Source organism: Salvelinus alpinus, chromosome 32, assembly GCF_045679555.1.
Source record: "Salvelinus alpinus chromosome 32, SLU_Salpinus.1, whole genome shotgun sequence".
Taxonomy (NCBI): Eukaryota; Metazoa; Chordata; class Actinopteri; order Salmoniformes; family Salmonidae; genus Salvelinus; species Salvelinus alpinus.
In genome coordinates, this window is record NC_092117.1 from 4,599,186 (window position 1) to 4,622,797 (window position 23,612).

The window sequence follows — 23,612 nt, forward strand, 5'->3', positions numbered from 1 at the left end:
CGCTCTAACCACTAACCCACAAATGCTGATGCTCCAGATACACAAGTAGTCTAAAAAAGGCCAGTTTTATTGCTTCTTTAAATCAGAACAACAGTTTTCAGCTGTGCTAACATAATTGAAAAAGGGTTTTCTAACGATCAATTAGCCTTTTAAAATGATGAACTTGGATTAGCTAACACAACGTGCCATTGGAACACAGGAGTGATGGTTGCTGATAAATGGGCCTCTGTACACCTATGTAGATATTTTTTTTTATGGAATAAGCCATTTCCAGCTACAATAGTAATTTACAACATTAACAATGTCTACACTGTATTTCTGATCAATTTGAAGTTATTTTGAAATGGACAAAAAAAATGAGCTTTTCTTAAAAAAAATAGATTTCTAAGCGTCCCCAAACTTTTGAACTAGTGTATATCCTAACATCACTTTGTTGGGAAAAGACTCAACATTAAAGCTCAAAAGAACAGAAGACGACTCTTCTGTTTCACCACTCACGCCACCCTGTCTGCTTCACACCGAACATCACAAACACCGGGAATCTTCCCCAACTCTGTTTTCACCCACCCTGAAACCAGAAATGGGTCAGCCAAAAGGCAGGGGTCCACTTTTTCAACAACAAAAAATGGTCACAGACTCATCTTTATCCTGACCCTCGGGCTTCAAGAACTTCACCACACCTACCACCTCCAACCGCATTCACTTCCATTTCTCCTCCCATCTTCAGCTCACTCTGCTTACACTTTCCACCATTCTTCTTTAACAAACCATCTCCCTTTTCCCCGCCATTTTTAACCGACTCGAGCTCAACCTCTTCCTCCCTCTCTCTCTTAAGACCTCCTCTGCCTCTTTTTTCCCCTCCATTCCTCCTACGTATTCCAAGTAAACGCCTCCTTATATCGCACTTCTCCTGACATACATCTTGTTCTTGCCTTCTCAAGGGACGCCATTTAACCGGCTGTCACAATCTCCGTACAGTCAGCACGAACCCCTCGGGATGTAGCACTCAACAGTGCATCCCACTTATTAAGCAGCTGCTTCGTCTTGATGTTCTTCTTTAGCAAAAGCTACTGCAAAGCTTTTCCAATTCAAACAAGCACGCTCTTCCAACCACCATCCACTGTCTCACTTCCTTCTCTCTCTTCCCCCTTCTCGCTGTTTTGTCTTCTTCTTTAAATTTGTATTAGCGGATCAAAACCAAATGAAAGGTGCATAGACCGCCACCTACTGTACTGGGGTGTGAAGCCGGTCCCTGTTCATATTTTTCTTTTCTAGCCCTGTGTTTCCACCTACTGTTCTGGAGTGTGAATTCATTACACTTTGTGACTCAAAAAGGATGGGGAAAAGGGAAGAAATTGGCTTACCAACTAACCTTACACCCAGCGGACAATTCCAATGGAGTTTTCCCATCTCCTCAAAAGTATCTCTGACGGGAATTCATTTAGTGTGGACGGATTTGCTGGCGACGGTTGTTGGGATGTGGGTTGATCGGAGCTCCGGTATCAATAGTTGATAAACAATCAACATTTACTCGGTGTGGCGGCGGTTCGGCACGGGTGTGCTGTGACTGGGTCAGATATGGTAGGAGATAGTGATGGAGAAGCAAGTATGGAGCATAGCGGTACAAATAAAAGGGGGAGTAGAAAATAAAAAAGAAAGCGGGAGAGAAAGGGAGTAGGGTTTGAAGGGAAGCGAGAGGTTTATGGAGGCAGAGAGATGTCAGAAAACTACATTCGAGGAGAGCAACATGGTGTCCAATGTTAATAGAAGTTCGGAGGTAGAGAGTGCTGAGGAAGTGCGAGATAAGTTGCGAGGGGAGCATGGAGGTGAGGAGGAGCACAGTGATTCCGAAGTTTAGGGAGGAAGGGGGAGTTGGGGGCGATGAGTCCAATAAGGTTGACGGCTGTGATGAGAGTTGATTGGGGAAGTTGTCAATGCTAAAAAGTGTTAAGAGATGGGAGCTTGTTGGTGTTCTGTAAGGAAATGGCACAGAGGGAAAAAAGGGAAATGTAAGGTGATGTCGAGCAACTGAACTGATCAAGCAGGGAAGCAGTAGATTAAAAGGGTGATAACAGGAGTGCCTGTGAGTGTCAGCATTAAAAGAGGTAAGCGACAACTTGGAGGCATTCCATTGAATGCTCAACGATTGCAAGCAACAAGGGGTGGAGTTAAGGTAGATATCTTGTCTATGCTGTTACACTTCAAGGACAGGGTACTGCCAAATAAAGCAACCATAGGATATATGAGTTATTATGTGAGGGTGTATGAACCGAAGCCTTTAAAATGTTATAACTGCCAGAGATTTGGGCATGTGGCAACAGCCTATAAAGAGAAAAAGGGGTGTGAAAGATGCGGAGGGGAGTATTAAAAGTGTAATGATGGTGTACAACCAAAGTGTTGCAGCTGTGGGGGTGCTCATAGTGTGGCATATGGTGGGTGTGAGGCAATGAAGCAGGCAGTGGAAGTGCAACAAGTGAGAGAAGGGAGTTATACGCTGAGCCAGTGAGGGTGGTCAAGGTCGAGGGAGATACAGGTTCAATGAAGAGATGGGTAGGAAAGGGAAAGGGGCATACCTAGTCAGTCGTTCAACTGAATGCATTTAACTGAAATGTGTCTTCCGCATTTAACCCAACCCCTCTGAATCAGAGGTGCGGTGGGCGTGAACATATAGACAGGGGATTACAGGGCAGGTGGGTGGTGACTGGCGACTGTGGCTCAAACCGACTATCATTCAGGGATATGTAGTGGTTCGTGTGGACAGAGACATAGGGGGAGGAGGGGATGTGCCACCTTCATAAAGCAAGGACTTCCTTACAGGATGCTAGGCAAAGGTATTGAACAGGAATATGTGGTGGTGGAGGTGGGGTTGAGAGGAGGGGTGCTAGTGGTAGTGAACTACTCTTATCTTTATCAGATATTGGACCTGGAAGTACTGGAGAGGGTGGAGGGCCATGATATAAGTAATGTAATGTGGTGTGGGATTTTAATGGCTATAACACGCTCTGTGGGGTGGCCAAGCGTTGTACAATTCGGAAAGAAATGAAAGATCTGATGTGCCCGATTGATGGCTGAGGGATCAGGATTGATGTAGCCATAGAGAAATAGCCTGCCTTGGACCTCACTCTGGTATCTAGTGCGATGGCAGGTATCTGTGAGTGTGAGGTATGGGAGGAGTCCACAGTAGGGGGTGATCATTACCCTATAGCATGCACAGTAGGCCGGAGGGAAGAGGTGTCAGTGGATGGAGTAGGCAGGTGGGTGTTTTGAAGGGCAAAGTGGAATCAGTTTCAGGAGCTGAGTGAGCAGGTGATGGCTCAAGTGGATACGAGAGGGGATGTGGATAGTATGAATAACTGGGTGAGGACAGCTTTAGTCGGAGCAGCTGCTGAGGCGATACCTATGAGTTCGAGAAGGAGGAAAGCAGTCCCATGGATGGAGGAGTGTGGCGCAATGGTGAGGAGTAGGAACAGGGCATTTAGAGTACTGACCATGACGCATAACTTCAAACATCTGATTCAGTATAAGCAAGCCCAGGCCCTGGTGAGGAGAACTATCCGTCAGGCAAAGAGGTCATGTTGGCGTCGGTTCTGTGACACCATTGGAAGGGCGACACCCGTGGGAAAAGTGTGGGGGATGATTAAGAGAATGTGTGGGGTCAGATGGGAGTGGGATTATCCAGTGTTGACGAGTGGGAAAGATGTGGCAGTAACAGATGAGAAGGCAGAGATGATGGCCAAATCGTTTGTCGAAGTGCATAGCTCGGCAAATTTGTCAGAGGGGCAGAGAGAGAATGATGAAGGAGCACCTGGATAGGAGGGAGGACGTAAATGTTGCTTTGAATGCACCATTTACCATGGCAGAGATGAAAAGGGCAATAAGTAAGGCTGAGTTAACTTCACCTGGGAAAGCTGAGGTGTGCTATGTTATGTTGTCACATCTTAGTGATGAGGCACTGGATAAGGTATTGGTGTTGTACAACAGAGTGTGGGAGGAGTGGAAACAACCAGGAAGCTGGAAGGAGGCTGTAGTGGTACCAATCCGGAAGCCAGTGAAGGACCCAACGAGGCCAACAAGCTATCGGCCAATAGCTTTAACATCACACGTATGTAAGATTATGGAACGTATGATTACGTAGAGGCTAACTTACTTCCTGGAGAGCAGGGACTAGTATCGCCACATCAGAGTGGGTTCAGGAAGGGTAGGGGAACTATGGACCCAGCGCTCTGCTTATAAGCAGAGGTCAGGAAGCCTCAGGTGAACAAGGAGACTGTTGTAGCTGTCTTTTTTATGTGGAGAAGGTGCATGATATGATGTGGAATGAGGGGTTGTTAATCAAGCTTGATATTATTGGGGTAGGAGGAAGAAGGTACAACTAGATAAAGGATTTCCTGTTTGGAAGGTCTGTCCCAGTGAGGGTTGGGAAGTATATACCAGGCAGCTACCTGGTGGATAACGGTACACCGCAGGGGAGCGTGATTAGTCCTCTGTTGTTCTCAATCATGAACAATAATGTTTACCTCTCAAGTACAGATGGATATTGGGAGGTAGCTATTTGCAGATGATGGGGCCTTATGGAAGAAGAAAAGAAATGTGCCATGCATAGTCAGGAAGGTACAGAGAGCAAATGATGAGGTAGAGCGGTGGGCATTCATGTGGGGATTCAGGTTCTCTGTAGAGAACTCAGACAGTGTTCTCTACCAGGAGGAAGGTGGGAGATGAGGTATGCTTGAGGTTATATGGGAGAAACTTGGAGATGGTGGGGTCCTTCAGGTTCCTTGGGGTATATTTTGACACTAGACTGACCTGGGCAGAACACATTGAGAGAGTGGGGTCCTTCAGGTTCCTTGGGGTATATTTTGATACTAGACTGACCGGGGCAGAACACATTGAGAGAGTGGTGGGAAAGTGTCAGAAGGTGCTAAATGTGATGCGCTGTCTGACGGGGAAGGAGTGGGGGGCTGGGCGTGCCTCATTGAGGACCATGTATGTTGCATTGATCCTGTCTGACGGGGTAGGAGTGGGGGGCTGGGCGTTCCTCATTGAGGACCATGTATGTTGCATTGATCCTGTCTGACGGGGTAGGAGTGGGGGGCTGAGCGTTCCTCATTGAGGACCATGTATGTTGCATTGATCCTGTCTGACGGGGAAGGAGTGGGGGGCTGAGCGTTCCTCATTGAGGACCATGTATGTTGCATTGATCCTGTCTGACGGGGAAGGAGTGGGGAGCTGGGCGTTCCTCATTGAGGACCATGTATGTTGCATTGATCCTGTCTGACGGGGAAGGAGTGGGAGGGCTGGGCGTTCCTCATTGAGGACCATGTATGTTGCATTGATCCTGTCTGACGGGGAAGGAGTGGGGGGGCTGGGCGTTCCTCATTGAGGACCATGTATGTTGCATTGATCCTGTCTGACGGGGAAGGAGTGGGGGGCTGGGCGTTCCTCATTGAGGACCATGTATGTTGCATTGATCCTGTCTGACGGGGAAGGAGTGGGGAGCTGGGCGTTCCTCATTGAGGACCATGTATGTTGCATTGATCCTGTCTGACGGGGAAGGAGTGGGGGGGCTGGGCGTTCCTCATTGAGGACCATGTATGTTGCATTGATCCTGTCTGACGGGGAAGGAGTGGGGGGGCTGGGCGTTCCTCATTGAGGACCATGTATGTTGCATTGATCCTGTCTGACGGGGAAGGAGTGGGGGGCTGGGCGTTCCTCATTGAGGACCATGTATGTTGCATTGATCCTGTCTGACGGGGAAGGAGTGGGGGGCTGGGCGTGCCTCATTGAGGACCATGTATGTTGCATTGATCCTGTCTGACGGGGAAGGAGTGGGGGGCTGGGCGTTCCTCATTGAGGACCATGTATGTTGCATTGATCCTGTCTGACGGGGAAGGAGTGAGGGGCTGGGCGTTCCTCATTGAGGACCATGTATGTTGCATTGATCCTGTCTGACGGGGAAGGAGTGGGGGGCTGGGCGTTCCTCATTGAGGACCATGTATGTTGCATTGATCCTGTCTGACGGGGAAGGAGTGGGAGGCTGGGCGTGCCTCATTGAGGACCATGTATGTTGCATTGATCCGATCTATAATAGACTACAGCAGTATAGCGTGTGGTTCGGCAGCCCGGACGTCATTGGAAAGGCTAGATGTCATACAGGGGCAAGGGCTCAGAATATGTAGTGGGGTGTTTCGGACCTCTCCAGTGGCTGCGCTACAGTTGGAGATGCTGGGATATGCCATTGCAGATTAGGAGACAGCAGCTGGCAATTAATTATTGGGTCACCCTACAGGGACATGGGGTGTCTCATCCTGCAAAAGGGATTTTACAGGCATGCTGGGAACATGAGCGAAGACAGAACGCAAGCTTTGGGTGGGTGGGTAATGTCCAGGCGAAGGAGATGGGACTGTATGGAAGGGAGTTTAGTCCAAGGGTAGCTATTCCTGTAAATCCACCATGGCTACTCCCACCTCCAGTAGTTGATCTAGAAGTGTTGTAGAGACTACGGAAAGAGGGAGGATGTTGATCCACCTGATTTGTTTAAGAGAAGTCTGGATACTGTGCATCAGGATTTTGTGGCCATTTACACAGATGGTTCAAAAGATCGAAACGACAGGACGCACTGGGTCAGCATTTGTAGTGCAGGAATGTAGGGTGGCAGTCAGGATACGTCTTACAGATCATCTGGCTGTATATATGGCGGAGCTGATGGCCATACTGTTGGCCTTGCAGTGGGTGGAGGAAGTCAAGCCAGACAGAGTAGTTATTTTCTCTGATTCATGTGCAGTGTTGATGAGTCTGCAGTCCTTTAGCTCACGTAACAGACTCTGCTTTGAGGTACTACAAACCGATGGCAAGATTAGACAGATGGGTATACAGATGATATTTACTTGGGTCCCAGCCCATGTGGGGGTGAAGGGGAACGAGGCAGTTGATGTACTGGCTAAACAAGCACTTAGTAGTGGGGATGTTGAGATTGTAGTTTCAATGAGCAAGTCAGAGGCAAAAAGCCTGATATGGACAGTGATGGTGCAGAGATGACAGGAGCAATGGAAAAGAGATACTAAAAGGCAGGCATTTATTTAAAGCACAGAGGAAAGTCGGGGAGGGGAGGACGGCAGAAAGGGACAGATGAGAGGAGGCAATTTGTTTACAAGATTAAGGGTGGGACACAGCCGATTGAATACGACTATTGTGATTATTGCCAGGAAACAGAGACCGTGGATCATGTATTGCTACAGTGTAGGCAGTATCAGAGGGAAAGAGAGATTATGAGATCTAGTATGGATAAGAACAGAGGTGAGACAGAGTCAGCTTAGGCAGTGCGGAGAGCCTCATTGACACAGAAGACAGCATTCTCAGTTGAGTGACCCATATTGAATCCTGACTGGTTAGGGTCAAGAAGATTGTTCTGGGAGAGATACTAAGAGAGTTGGTCAGAGGAAGCAAGTGTTTTGGAAAGAAAAGGATGCCTGTCTATAGTTTTCGATGTTAAAGGGGTCTATTGTTGGTTTCTTGAGGATGGGAGAGAATCAAGCTATTTTGAAGTCAGAGTGGATGCAGCCAGTGGTCAGGGAGGGGTTGATGTTGGGAAGTTCACATACACCTTAGCCAAATACATTTAAACTCAGTTTTTCACAATTCCTGGCATTTAATTCTAGTAAAAATTCTCCCTGTCTTAGGTCAGTTAGGATCACCACTTTAGTTTAAGAATGTGAAATGTCAGAATAATAGAGAATGGTTTATTTCAGCTTTTATTTCATTCATCACATTCCCAGTGGGTCAGAAGTTTACATACACTCAATTAGTATTTGGTAGCATTGCCTTTAAATTGTTTAACTTGGGTCAAACATTTCGGATAGCCTTCCACAAGCTTCCCACAATAAGCTGGGTGAATTTTGGCCCATTCCTCCTGACAGAGCTGGTGTAACTGAGTCAGGTTTGTAGGTCTCCTTGCTCGCACACGCTTTTTCAGTTCTGCCCACACATTTTCTATAGGATTGAGGTCAGGGCTTTGTGATGGCCACTCCAATACATTGACTTTGTTGTCCTTAAGCCATTTTGCCACAACTTTGGAAGTATGCTTGGGGTCATTGTCCATTTGGAAGACCCTTTTGCAACTAAGCTTTTACTTCCTGACTGATGTCTTGAGATGTTGCTTCAATATATCCACATAATTTTCCTCACTCATGATGCCATCTATTTTGTGAAGTGCACCAGTCCCTCCTGCAGCAAAGCACCCCCACAACATGAGGGTGCCACCCCCATGCTTCACGGTTGGGATGGGGTTCTTCAGCTTGCAAGAAATTTGTGGAGTGGTTGAAAAATACGTTTTAATGACTCCAACCTAACTGTATGTAAACTTCCGACTTCAACTGTAGGAGAAGGTCTGGAGATGGGAAGAGGGGATTGGGTTGAATGTGCAGGTTGGGCGGACTGACATCACTAGTCGCAGGATTTCATCTGGAAAGAGGGGAGAAAGAGACCAAGGCATGTTCTGTGTGAGAGGGACCAGTGGACTCAATAGGCTGAGTGGATGTCGTCAACCTTCTTTTCAAAGTGGTTGACAGTCAACTGCAGAGAGGGAGGGGAATGAGGTGTTGGAGGAATAAGGAAGAGAGAAGGTGGCAAAGAGGCAGAATCTTGATATTTAGAGTGATAGAAATTGTCTTTAGCAGCTGGAAGAGAATGTAGAGAAAGGATGATAGGTCCTCCGGAAGTTAAGTTTCCTCCATTTTCGCTCAGCTGCCCGCAGCTATGTTCTGTGACCTCGCAATGGTGTCACAGCCACGGAGCAGGAGGAGAGGGCCAAGCCGGCTGAGAGGAAAGGTTACAGTGAGTCATAGGATGCGAAACAGGAGGAGGAGTAGGGTCAAAGAGGGAGAATCAGGAGACTGGAGGGAGAAGGATTTAGCAGAAGGGAGAGATGATTGGATAAGAGGAGAGAGTAGTGGGCGAGAGTTAAGATTGCGACGACACATGACCATCTCGGTAGGGGCTGGAGGAGAGGGAGACGGAAAAGGAAACTAAGTAGTGATCAAAGACCTGGAGGGGGGTTGCAGTGAGATTAGTAGGCGAACAGCATATAGTAAAGTGGCCTGCCTTGACTGGGAACGGGTGAGGTCAAAAGAGGAGAGGAGTGGAAAGAAAAGAGGTTGAAATAAATTAATCGAATGCAGACGTCGGGAGGTTGAAGTCGCCCAGTACAATGAGTGTCGAACCATCGTCAGGAAATTAGCTTATCAAGGTGTCAAGCTCATTGAGGAACTCTAATGGCACCCGGTGGGCGATAGATGACAACAATGTTAAGCTTGAGTGGACAAGTGACCATGACAACATGGAATTCAAATGAGGAGATGGACATGTGTGGAGGAAAAGAGAAAATCTCCACTTAGGAGAAATGAGTAGCCCTGTGCCACCACCATGACAACCAGATGCTCTCAGACTATGAGAGAACACATAGTAAGATGAAGAGAGAGCAGCTGGAGTAGCAGTGTTTTTGGGGGTGATCCATGTCTTCGTCAGGGCCAAAAAGTCCCTTTTGATTAATAGCGGAGGTGATTTGGTCAAGTGTGAAATGCTCTATCTAGAAACAATTTATCCTTGATTGCAATGTTGTTTTTTCTGTTCGTTCCAGAGTTTCAATTAGCTCAGGAAGTACAACGCAAAACACCTTTTGTGGGAATATGTGTTAAAATGTCGCACAGTAAGTGGATCTTTTGTATTTGTAAAGTTATTTTGTGGTGATATGAAAGTAGAGTTTTTGAGGTTTCCAAAACTGTATTGCACGCTGTGATTATGAATGGTTACAGAGCGTCGGGACAGCTGTACACATTTCCCCTCTGGTGCATCAATCGACTCTAGGGGTATAAACACAGTGTGTCAATCTAAGTAACATATTAAAGCTAGAGATATGATTTTCTTTTTTGCATTGGATGCGTCCCAATCCTCCGCATCTGCCGATGTCGTGAAAGGTGGCAGAGCTAGAGCGGTGGTTGGACAGACCTTGAGACATCCTGAAAAATCGGTATTCTCACAAAAACATCCGTAGCATCTGAATGGTTTGAACTACAAACTATTATGACCATTCTATTGACAGGGGAGACTCACAAACACGATGTTGGCCTTGCTCTAGAACCCCACAAGTGTCGGGACTCTGAAGTCGGCACCGTCGATGTGCCAACTTCTGTTTGTAGCATCCGAACCATTTGGGCTATAAACTAATGTGACCCCACTGTGAAAAGGGTAGATTCTCCATTTTGCTCTTACTCGTCTGAAGGTAAACGGTATCTGCTTAAAAATATTCATGGAAGTATGAAGGTAGTTTTGTGCCTAGCCAATAAAGGGCTTAAATACTGTAGGTGAAAAACATATATATATATATTTTCTGAGCTTTCTTATATTGTCTGGATATATAAAAGACAAACACTTCAAAACCTTGTTTCTTATGATAATTTGTTTTACTGTCTTTTTTGCCATTTATGTTATTTAATGCAATACTCTGGGCTATAGTAGTAAAGGCCAAATTCAATATTTTCCTCAAATGTTTTTATATATATTTTTTGGGTCCTAAAACTCTAAATCAAATAGCTAAATGATCCATTGTATGACCATCTTTAAACAATTCCATATATCAGCTTAGAACCCCCCCCCCACACACACACAAAACAGAGCCACGGGAGGCACTAGATGGCAAACAGGGCTCCGTCTTAGTACACACTCATTCATGACCAGTGATCACTAATCTGTGTTAACCCAATCCACCCAATCTCTACTCTTTAGTGGACTGGTCAGGGAGGGAGGAAAGGTGGGAAGAAAGCTAGGAAGGAAGAAAGTTAGCAGGGATGGAAGGAGGGGGGGAATGTAAGGAGCAGAGGAAAGTAGCATCTTGAATTATTGAAACAAGAATGAGAATCCCACTACTAGCCTAATTCCCAGCCTGATGTTTGTTCCATATGAGGCATGTGATCAGTCACGCCTCACTAAACTGTTGCCTTCTGAAGAGGGAGGTAGGGGTGGAGAGGTAGAGAGAGAGATTTATGAAAAAGCATCCCCCTCTACTGGACCAGCTGAAAAACAGCTTCACCTCTCTTGTCTGTAAAACTCAATAATAGACTGTGTGATCTGATACAGTGCCTTCAATAAGTATTCAACCCCTTTATTATGGCAAGCCTAAATAAGTGCAGGAGTAAAGATTTGCTTAACAAGTCACATAATAAGTTGCATAGACTTACTCTGTGTGCAATGTTTAACATGATTTATGAAGGACTACCTCATCTCTGTACCACACACATACAATGATCTATCAGGTCCCTCAGTCCAGCAGTGAATTTCAAACATAGGTTCAACCACAAAGACCAGGGAGGTTTTCCAATGCCTCGCAAAGAAGGGAACCTATAAGTAGATGGGTAAAAAAAGCAGACATTGAATGTCACACCCTGATCTGTTTCACCTGTCTTTGTGCTCGTCTCCACCCCCCTCCAGGTGTCGCCCATCTTCCCCATTATCCCCAGTGTATTTATACCTGTGTTCTCTGTTTGTCTGTTTGTTTTGTTTGCCAAGCCTACCAGTGTTTTCCCCATTGCTCCTGACTTTTTCTAGTTCTTGTTTTCCCGGTTTTGACCATTCTTTCTGCCCTGGGCCTGCCTGCCATCCTGTACCTTGTCCCACCACACTGGATTATTGATCTCTGCCTGCCCTGACCCTGAGACTGCCTGCCGTTCTGTACCTTTGGGACTCTGATCTGGATTACTGAACTCTGCCTGCCTGCGACCTGTCTTTTTGCCTGCCCCATGTTCTAGTAATACACTTTTGTTACTTCAACACTGTCTGCATCTGGGTCTTTCCTAAAATGTGATATAACTTCACCATGCTTAAAGGGATATTCTATACACCTAGTCACTACAAAGAAACAGGCGTCCTTCCTAACTCAGTTGCCAGAGAGGAAGGAAACTGCTCAGGGATTTCACCATGAGGCTAATGGTGACTTTAAAACAATTAGACTTTAATGGCTGTGATAGGAGAAAGCTGAGGATGGATTAATGACATTATAATTTAGGTTATTATTGTGGAGTACCTACAGAGTGAAAAAGGAAGAAAGCCTGTACAGAATAAAAATATTCCAAAACATGCATCCTGTTTGCAATAAGGCACTAAAGTAAAACTGCAAAAAATGTGGCAAAGAAATGTACTTTATGTCCTGAATACAAGAGTACCACTCTTCATATTTTCAAGCATGGTGGGGGCTGCATCATTTTATGGGTATGCTTGTCATTGGCAATGGATTTCTTTTAGGATACAAATAAATGGAATAGAGCTAACTAAGCATTGGCAAAATCCTAAAGGAAAACGTTCAGTCTGCTTTCCAACAGACACTGGGAGACAAATTCACCTTTTAGCAGAACAATAACCTAAAACGCTTGGCCAAATATACACGAGTTGTTTACCAATAATGTATTGAATTGTCCTGAATGGCCTACTTACTGTTTTGACTTAAAAATCGGCTTGAACATCTATGGTAAGACTTCAAAATGTCTGTCTAGCAATGATCAACAGCCAACTAATAATAATGCAAATATTGTACAATCCAGGTGTGCAAAGCTCTTAGAGGCTTACCCCTAAAGACTCACTGCTGTAGTCATTGCCAAAGGTGATTGTAACATGTATTGACTCATGTGTGTGAATACTTATGTAAATTATATTTCTGTATTTCATTTAGGACTGTCCCCGACAAAAAAAATCTTGGTCGACCGAGAGTCATCTGTTCTATCGACCAATCGTTTGATCGAAATTTTAAAACTTATTTTTCCACATATAGACACATCCTATGTGTTTTAATCAAATCAACTATATGCACTGAGCTTGTCTGATGCGTTAAGTGCACTGTTTGATGAAAAAATGAAGACGCACATGACTAGAGGGACGCAATTGATTTGCTTGTGCCGGGGCCAGGTTCAGACTTACTGAGCACCCGTTCTCTCTCTCTCTCAGAACAGCAACAGTGTTTTTCGCGCTGTCCATGTTGCTGAAGGTGCTACATAATTACAGCCATTTCTGACTGAAAAGTTCTGTTATCAAAATCCCTAATATGTTTATGAAAAACATTCCCTATTCCCTCAACCCTTGCTCTTTTAACGTGACATGTATGCTTCGCATGCCCCAATAGCATATCATATTCACATTAATAAATTGGTTATAACACACTCAGAACACCTTAAAACATGCGGCAGAAAAACAGATGACGAGGACGTCACAAATAAACAGAAAAGACTAAAAACAGTCGCATGCAATTGCCGACATGGAACGGTTTATTTATTGTTTAGGCTAATTATTCAAGGGTCGCTTTGTTATTACATTTTTTTTTTTAACTAAAATGCTTAATTGCTATTCAAATCATGAATGACTCATGCTGTGTGATGACATTAACAAATTAATTGATACAGTAGCCTATATAAAAGTATTGAAATACAGGCCTAAGTAAGTTACGGTACTAAGACTAAACAGGATGCGCTCTTAGGCCTACAGTTCGATGGTGGTTATATGAAGCTGCAATACTAAGCCTACCAATGATAATGACATTACTTATTATTATAATGATGATCATAATAATAATTTAAAAAATAATAACAACAACGAGATCAAGAAAAAGGAGGGTTAATATTATTATTATAAATATACACTACCGTTCCAAAGTTTGGGGTCACTTAGAAATGTCCTTGATTTTGAAAGAAAAGCAATTTTTTTTGTCCATTAAAATAACATCAAATTGATCACAAATACAGTGTTGTAAATGACTATTGTAGCTGGAAATGGCTGATTCTTTATGGATATCTACATAGGCGTACAGAGGCCCATTATCAGCAACCATCAGTCCTGTGTTCCAATGGCACGTTGTGTTAGCTAATCCAAGTTCATCATTTTAAAAGGCTAATTGATTGTTAGAAAACCCTTTTTCAATTATGTTAGCACTGCTGAAAACTGTTCTGATTTAAAGAAGCAATAAAACTGGCCTTCTTTAGACTACTTGAGTATCTGGAGCATCAGCATTTGTGGGTTCGATAACAGGCTAAAAATGTCTCGAAACAAATAACTTTCTTCTGAAACTCAACAGTCTTCTTGTTCTGAGAAATTAAGGCTATTCCATGTGAGAAATTGCCAAGAAACTGAAAATCTCATACAACGCTGTGTACTACTCCCTTCACAGAACAGCGCAAACTGGCTGTAACCAGAATAGAAAGAGGAGTGGGAGGCCCCGGGGCACAACTGAGCAAGAGGACAAGTACATTTGTGTGTCTAGTTTGAGAAACAGACGCCTCACAAGTCCTCGACTGGCAGCTTCATTAAATAGTACCCGCAAAACACCAGTCTCAACGTCAACAGTGAAGAGGCGACTCCGGGATGCATGCCTTCTAGGCAGTTCAATTTGATATTTTAAATGGACAAAAAAAAAGGTGCTTTTCTTTCAAAAACAAGGACATTTCTAAGTGACCCAAAAGTTTTGAACGGTAATGTAATTTTTCAGACAGATGTCTTGCACCCCATGATTATATATATTTTTTGCTCAAATAAAGAAATCTCGGTCGACCAACAGCCCATCAACAAAACAATCGACCAGTCGACTAAATGGGGATAGCTCTATTTTCAATAAATTAGCAAAACATTTTTTTTTTCCCACTTTGTTATCATTAGGGAATTGTGTGTAGATTGGTGAAAAGAAATTCAGTTTCTGAGAACTGTACATCACTGGTGAATAAAAGTCACATCAGGCTGAGAATGTAGAATACTGTAGACACAAAACACACACACACACAGCTTGGCCTTTCTGTGGTTCTTTGCTGGGATTAGGAAGACACAAACAATATGGTTGTACGTGTGCGTGCATGCAAGTGTGCACATGTGTGTTTGTGGGAGTGTGTGTGTGCGAGCTTGCGCTCGTGCGTGAGCGAGTTCTTAGAAACAGCAGGACAACGTGCTGGTATGCCAGCACAGCCTGTTAAAGCCAGTAATCCCTATGCCCTCCACTGTGCCATTGTGTGTTCAGTACAATAGACGGGTTGACGGAGTACGTCACGGAAATGATGTGCGTGCATAGATATGTCCAGGTAGCGTACATTGTTATGAATCAGATAGCTAGCAACAATGACAAGACGCTGCCGTGTGGGGAATTGTAGGTGGCTCGTCTCAGCTTGTTCCATCTTGTTACTGACACCATTTTTTGTTTTGACTGATGCCATGTCTATGCTAATATGGCTAACATTCACTACCGAGCTAACCAAAACTGTAATCATGTATTTGAAAGACAACAAGTGCTCATTGTGCAAATGTACGTTTGAAATTAAACATTGAGAAGAAATATAGTCTACAGTTTGTCAAAAGTCTAAGCCAACCCTGTCTGTTTTACTCCATAGTTAAGCACGCGTTGGTTATGTTGCTAAACAGTGTCTATAGGCGGCACTATATATACACAAAATGATGTGGACACGCCTTCAAATTTCAGCCACACCCGTTGCTGACAGGCGTACAAAATCGAGCGCCCAGCTGTACAATCTCCATTGACAAACATTGGCAGTAGAATGGCCTTACTGAAGAGTTCAGTGACATTCAACGTGGCACCGTCATAGGATGCAACCTTTCCAGCAAGTCAGTTTGTCATTTCTGCCCTGCTAGACTTGCATCGATCAACTGTAAGTGCTGTTAGCGCTTAAAAATCATCTGTCCTTAGTTGCAACACTTACTACTGGGTTCAAAACTGCCTCTGGAAGCAATGTCAGCACAAGAACTGTTCGTCCAGAGCTTCATGAAAAGGATTTCCATGGGCGAGCAGCCACACACAAGCCTAAGATCACCACGAGCAATGCCAAGCGTCGGCTAGTGTGGTGTAAAGCTCGCCGCCATCGGACTCTGGAGCAGTGGAAACGCATTCTCTGGAGTGACGAATCACACTTCACCATCTGGCAGTCCGACGGCCGAATCTGGGTTTGGCGGATGCCAGGGGAACGCTACATGCCCCAATGCATAGTGCCAACTGTAAAGTTTGGTGGAGGAATAATGGTCTGCGGCTGTTTTTCCATGGGTCGGGCTAGGCCCCTTAGTTCCAGTGAAGTAAAATCTAAACGCTACAGTATACAATGACATTCTAGACGATTCTGTGCTTCCAACTTTGTGGCAACAGTTTGGGGAAGGCCCTTTCCTGTTTCAGCATAACAATGCCCTGTGCACAAAGCGAGGTCCATACAGAAATGGTTTGTCTAGATCGGTGTGGAAGAACTTGACTGACCTGCACAGAGCCCTCAATCCCATCAAACATCATTGGGATAAATTGGAAAGCCAACTGCGAGCCAAGCCTAATCGCCCAACATCAGTGCCTGACCTCATTAATGCTCTTGTGGATGAATGGAAGCAAGTCCCCGCAGCAATGTTCCATCATCTAGCGGAAAGCCTTCCCAGAAGAGGGGAGGCTATTTTAGCAGCAAAGGGGGGAACAACTCCATATTAATGCCCATGATTTTGGAATGAGATGTTAGACGAGCAGGTGTCCACATACCTTTGGTAATGTAGAGTATTTTAGAAATCATGAAACGGATGATTTGGCGTCCTCTTGTGATCTTCCTGAATATCTCCTTACTGTGCTCTGCTTCATCAAACCATCTAGATCATATCAGAATGCTCAATATAACTTAGTTGTGTTCAACTGGAATGCTGATGGAATTTACAACCTTGAATGCCCTATGGAAAATTCACAGTGAAGCTCAGACGCCCCAGGTTTCAAACCCGGACAGACCTCGCTGAAAGGCGGGCCCACTGTAGTCTCATTCACAAGTCTAACCTTTACCCTAGAAGCCTGACGCATGTGTCTTGTCTTACATCACTCCATCTACTCAGACTCTGCTCTCTCAGCGTTTCCTGTAAAAGGTTAGGCAGAGCTGATGATGGACGCCACTGTGTGCTTCACTGGCCAACGGGCTTTCATCTACACAGATCTGGGGGATGTGTATTAGTATGGCATACAATGGAAAATGTTTTGTGATGGGACTCGAAAATTGTCATTTGTGATTGGGATTAGTGTTTGTTGTTATTTCAGGTCGTCCTTGTTTTGTCGACTTTCTTCCAATTGGCGACTATTGATCATGACCCTGCTGCAAGATGACAAAATGTCCCCTCCAATAGCTGTGTTGACTTGACAGGCAGCAGGGTCAAGGCAAATTCCATTAAGCAATTAATGATCATTGAATTAAAAGATGATTTTTCAGTTCATTAATGACATTTTAATTCACTTCCTGAAGGGACGGACGTTGACACCCACGCCCGGGGAGGCATCATGCGTGTTCTGAATAGAGTGATTCAGACTTGTACTTGAAAATGAAACTGACCCTGATAAGATACTGATATTGGAGGTGAACTGTACAAAAAGTCAGACAATTTCTCTCAACAAAGAAAGACCATATGTACGCACTTCTCTCTCATACACAAGCAATCACACACACCACACACACACACACACAGCCCGTGAATCTATCTTTTAAATGTCTCTACAGGTTTTAGGTCTCAGACAAACAGCATAGTTGGAGTGTGTCCCCTTTGTTTGTACACTTATGATGAAAAAGTAAAAAATGAAGAAGGGTAGTGATGAAAAAAGCCATTAAGCTCAGACTAAGTTACCGTTATATAACCGCTTAGTTACATACAAACAGTTATCAAAACAGAAGCCCGTCAGGATTGTCATAGCTGCTCACTGGTTGTGATAGCAACAAGGAGGCCAACAGAATGGCAAACAAAGCAAGTAGTTAGAAGCTGAAAGAGGGAGACAACGGGGACGAAAAAGAGTGAGAGAAAGCATTAAGCCTATATATATACTCTATCCCTTCTACTGAGTCTATATGGGATAGCAGGGGTTGTTGAGGCCGGGCACAATTATGGGCATGCCTAGTAACCGTCACTGCTCGCACAGACATGATCCACTGAGATGGAATTTAAAAGAACAGCAAATAGTTGCTGTCTCTTTGCTTGTATTACTCACCATAGGCTGCCTCTCCTTCAGTGCTAAACCACATACCTCACTGGCTAATTATTATATAAAGCTATGCAATACTAGCTTTATGTTGTTCATCTTTTAGTGGTCTTCTTCTCACCTATTCCTCACAACTAAGCTTTCTCTGAACACTGGATGGATTGTGTTCAACTGAGTGACTTTGTTTACGTGTAATCTAAATTTTCAACCATGTAGAAAACCCATTTCTCATTCCTCCTCTCCTCTCTCCAGTCAGTGGCTCATGCCAACTTTCCTCTGCTCTCCTCTCTCCTTGCAGCACGTGACATCACATCGAAAGCTGTCTGTATCCCTTTCTCTTCTCTCTGCATCCCTCTCTCCTCTGCATCCCCCCCTCTTCTCTATCCCCCCCATCTCCTCTGCATCCCTCTCTCCTCTGCATCCCTCTCTCCTCTGCACCCCCCCTCCGTTCCTCTCATCATCCCTCGTCTTACTGCATTCTTTCTGACGGGAGGGGACAGTGAAAATGGGAGAGTGGTATCAGTCAGCAGAGGCAGTCCCAATCTATCAGGGAAAGAGTGAATCGGTTCACTCCCCCTGCCTGCCATCTTAGTTCTGCTTCAAGTCCTTTTCCCTTCAATCAAGGAGGCAGACCATGTGACTTTCTGCATGAGCTGGTGCCCACCGATGGCGAAAGAGAGTGAGAAAGCGAGAGAGACAACAGGGAGTGAGTGGGAGAGGTACAGAGAGGAGAGTGGTAGAGGAAGAGACAGGAGAGGGGAAAGAGCAGCTTGCATGCGTGTGTGTGTGTGGGGGGGGGGGGGATAATTTAGCACACGGGCATTCTATTTTTACCAGGCTGTGACTACCTCCACCATGATAGAGCAGTGAGATCTGTCTTGCAGTACTTACAGATCAGACTCTCGCGGACTGTTAGGACGTAGTCATGTCAGTGTTCCACAGCACAGCCCACACTCAGTCTTACACAGAGCCACAAACACACACACGCACACACGCACACATTGAGGGGGAGGATCCCTCTCAATACAGGAATGTAAACAAACTAGCTTTCAAACAGGACCACTGAGTTACTGTGTGCTTGTCCTCTTTATCACTTTCTTTCTCTCCCTCTCTCACTCCCTCCTCCTCGACCCCACCCCCACCCACCCTCCATAAGGAACATGATTGTTCTGAGGGCACAGGAGCGCTCCACTGGCCTAAACTTGTCCCAGCAAGAAAACATTGCTCCCAAGTTCTGTTTACAATCTTTACCTCATTCAACATGGGGGAAAGCCACATATGTGAGTTAGCAATAGCTAGTAAGTTGTTGTGCAGTCTTCTTGAGATACAGTATAAAGTACCCTGAATATTGAGTCAGGAAAACACTGTAAAGCAGTTGGACCTTTTTTAACAGTACATTCTAAACAAATATGTGGATACCATCAAACCTTTACAGCAGCAAAGACACCTAGAGATCACATGAGAGAGCGATAGAGATGGGTGGACTTACCCGGGCAAGCGCAGCCTCCAACAGACATCTTCTCACATGTTGTAGGTCTCTGCTCTGCTGGAAACAGCTGCCTTCAGTCCTCCCTCCGTACGCATGGACACACTGGACACATGCAAAGAGAAAGAAACAAGGAGAAGAGTGAGGGAAAAAAAGGTGTAGAACAACAGGGAATATAATGAAACAAAACTGGATCGGAACTCTCTCACTTTCTCTCGCTGAGAATCAGGAAGTAGGAAATAGAGTGCACTGGTTGGTTCATGAATATGCTAATTGCAACACTGGTGGGCGGAGAAAGATATGAGAGAGGAGACAAACCATAGGTCTCTTGAAATGGCTTATTGTGGCAAACGTATCAGTGACTATGCTTATACAGCGCAGCAACGTGATTATACAGGGCAACATACGGGGCAATCTCCTGTTTTTTTCCAAAATGTATGATGTCGTGCAGAGGCTATGTGCTTCGCAAACATTGATCAGCCAGTGCCGGCTCTCGTATTTAATTGCTGGCCTTAATGTGCAGTTCATTGATTTGAGCGTCCATTTGTAATGTTCATTCGTGTAAATAGGAATAACCTCAAAACACTCCCTCTCACTCTCTCCCTTGTCCTCCCTCTGTTTTGTATCTGTGTGTAGAACAGCAGTGTTAATCACTACAGTCAGCATCGATTAAAAATGCAAAGCCCTCCTGGAGCACTGCGACACTGGAGACACACAGACACATACACAAGTGGGAGAAGCTGTAAGAGGACGGGCTCATTGTAATGGCTGGAATGGAATCAATGGACCGGAGGCAAACATGTGGTTTCCATATTTTTGATGCGTTTGATACAGTTCCATGAATTCCATTCCAGCCTTTACAATGAGCCCGTCCTACTATAGCTCTTCCCACCAGCCTCCTCTGACAAACGCAAACAGACATACACGCTACCGTTCAAAAGCTGAGTAACTTAGAACTGTCCTTGTTCTTGAAAGAAGAAAAAAACTCATACAACGCTGTGTTCTACTCCCTTCACAGAACAGCGCAAACTGGCCCTAACCATAATAGAAAGAGGAGTGGGAGGCCCCGGTGCACAACTGAGCAAGAGGACAAGTACATGAGTGTGTCTAGTTTGAGAAACAGACGCCTCACAAGTCCTCGACTGGTAGCTTCATTAAATAGTACCCGCAAAACACCAGTCTCAACGTCAACAGTGAAGAGGCGAGTTCCTCTGTCCAGTGTCTGTGGTCTATTGCCCATCTTAATCTTTTCTTTTTATTGGCCAGTCTGAGATATGGCTTGAGACTGGTGATTTGCAGGGTACTATTTAATGAAGCTGCCAGTTGAGGACTTGAGAGGCGTCTGTTTCTTCAGCTTGTTGGCAATTTCTCGCATGTAATAGCCTTAATTTCTCAGAACAAGAATAGACTGATGTGTTTCAGAAGAAAGTTAATTGTTTCTGGTCATTTTGAGCCTGTAATCGAACCCACAAATGCTGATGCTCCAGATACTCAACTAGTCTAAAGAAAGACCAGTTTTATTGCTTCTAATCAGAACAACAGTTTTCAGCTGTGCTAACATAATTGCAAAAGGGTTTTCTAATGGTCAATTAGCCTTTTAAAATGATAAACTTGGATTAGCTAACACAACGTGCCATTGGAACACAAGAGTGATGGTTGCTGATAATGGGCCTCTGTACGCCCATGTGGATATTCCATTTTAAAAGTTTATTTATTTATTTTTTAAATCATCCGTTTCCAGCTACCATAGTCATTTACAACATTAACAATGTCTACACTGTATTTCTGATCAATTTGATGTTACTTTAAATGGATAAAGAAAATGTGCTTTTCTTTCAAAAACAAGGATATTTCTAAGTGACCCCAAACTTCTGAAAAGTAGTGTATACAGTTGAAGTCAGAAGTTTACATACACCTTAGCCAAATTTGAATTTGAACTCAGTTTTTCAATATTCCTGACATTTGATCCTAGTAAAAATCCCCTGTCTTAGGTCAGTTAGGATCACCACTTTATTTTAAGAATGTGAAATGTCAGAATAATAGTAGAGAAAGATTTATTTCAGCTTTTATTTCTTTCATCTCACACCCAGTGGGTCAGAAGTTTACATACACTCAATTAGTATTTGGTAGCATTGCCTTTAAATTGCTTAACTTAGGTCAAATGTTTCGGGTAGCCTTCCACAAGCTTCCCACAATAACTTGGGTGAATTTTGGCCCATTCCTCCTGACTGAGCTGTTGTAACCGAGTCAGGTTTGTAGGCCTCCTTCCTTGCACACACTTTTTCAGTTTCAGCCCACAAATGTTCTATGGGATTGAGGTCAGGGCTTTGTGATGGCCACTCCAATACCTTGACTTTGTTGTCCGTAAGCCATTTTGCCACAACTTTGGAAGTATGCTTGGGGTCATTGTGCATTTGGAAGACCCATTTGCGACCAATATTTAACTTCCTGACTGATGTCTTGAGATGTTGCTTCAATATATCCACATAATTGTACTTCCTCATGATGCCATCTATTTTGTGAAGTGCACCAGTCCCTCCTGCAGCAAAGCACCCTCACAACATGATGCTTCCACCCCTGTGCTTCACGGTTGGGATGGTGTTCTTCGGCTTGCAAGCCTCCCCCTTTTTCCTCCAAACATAACGATGGTCATTATGGCCAAACAGTTCTATTTTTGTTTCATCAGACCAGAGGACATTTCTCCAAAAAGTATGCTCTTTGTCCCCATGTGCAGTTGCAAACCGTAGTCTGGCATTTTTTGGGTGGTTTTGGAGTATTGGCTTCTTCCTTCCTGAGCGGTATGACGGCTGCGTGGTCCCATGGTGTTTATACTTGCATACTATTGTTTATACAGATGAATGTAGTACATTCAGGCATTTGGAAATTGCTCCCAAGGATGTACCAGACTTGTGGAGGTCTACATTTTTTTTTTCTGAGGTCTTCGCTGATTTCTTCAAGATTTTCACATGATTTCAAGCAAAGAGGCACTGAGTTTGAAGGTAGAACTTGAAATACATCCACAGGTACACCTCCAATTGACTCAAATTAGCCTATCAGAATTTTCCAAGCTGTTTAAAGGCACAGTCAACTTAGTGTATGTAAACTTCTGACCCACTGGAATTGTGATACAGTGAGTTATTAGTTACAAAATCTGTCTGTAAACAATTGTTGGAAAAAATGACTTGTGTCATGCACAAAGTAGATGTCCTAACCGACTTGCCAAAACAAGAGTTTGTTGACAAGAAATGTGTGGAGTGGTTGAAAAACAATTTTTATTGACTCCAACCTAAGTGTATGTAAACATCCGACTTCAACTGTATATATAAAAAATAATAATAATAACACACACAAGGTCGCAGTTGTAAATGAGAACTTGTTCTCAACTAGCTTACCTGGTTAAATAAAGGTGAAATAAAAAAAATTAAACGCACACACACACGCTAGTGTAACAGTATAGCTTCCGTCGCTCTCCTTGCCCCTACCTGGGCTCGAACCAGGGACCCTCTGTACACATCGACAACAGCCACCCTCGAAGCATCGTTACCCATCGCGCCACAAAAGCCACGGCCATTGCAGAGCAAGGGGAACAACTACTTCAAGGTCTCAGAGCGAGTGACGTCACCGATTGAAACGCTATTAGCTCCCACCACCGCTAACTAGTTAGCCATTTCACATCGGTTACACTAGCTCTCTCCTCTCTTTAGCCTCCCCATCAAGCGTGTCTGCTCTCCAAACCAATAATCTTAGTCCACCACACACACGTGCACAGACAGACAAACAGACACACACACACTCCTCTGAGCCCCTTGTCTACTCTTCCTCGCTCCACTACATGATATCTTAGGAACATCAAGAATGGTGAGGAGAGAATATTAAATAACACACACACACACACTCGCAGTGACACACACATATACTCACAGTAGGAGTGGGGCTCCTCTCCACAAGCTACAGCTCTTTGTTATCCGTCAGTCAGGATCAATACGTTGAGGAAACACAACAACCATTTTACAAAAACGTCAAAGTGGGACACGACATTCTCTACAGGCTATCAAGCGCCGTGTCGATGACCGAGCCATCAGAGCTGAATGTCATACATGCGGTTAGACACATTTCTGAGGAACT

The 23,612-nt window shown here is 44.4% G+C and overlaps 1 protein-coding gene across 10 annotated transcripts in view; it reads right to left on the reverse strand.

Annotated features, from left to right (window-relative positions):
* The window catches only part of LOC139562251 (LIM domain-binding protein 1-like), a 44,265-nt gene that overhangs the window by 18,196 nt on the left and 2,457 nt on the right, over window positions 1-23,612 (reverse strand). For 9 of the 10 annotated variants that reach the window (XR_011672330.1, XM_071379770.1, XM_071379767.1 and 6 more), the window contains one exon: window positions 19,491-19,592. Coding sequence is in view for 8 of the 10 variants with exons in the window: in XM_071379770.1 (XP_071235871.1) it covers window positions 19,491-19,518 (28 nt within the window). In the remaining 2 variants the exon portion in view is untranslated. Of the gene's footprint in view, window positions 1-19,490; window positions 19,593-23,408; window positions 23,593-23,612 lie in introns of those variants that run through there. The other variant, XM_071379761.1, reaches the window with a different exon arrangement.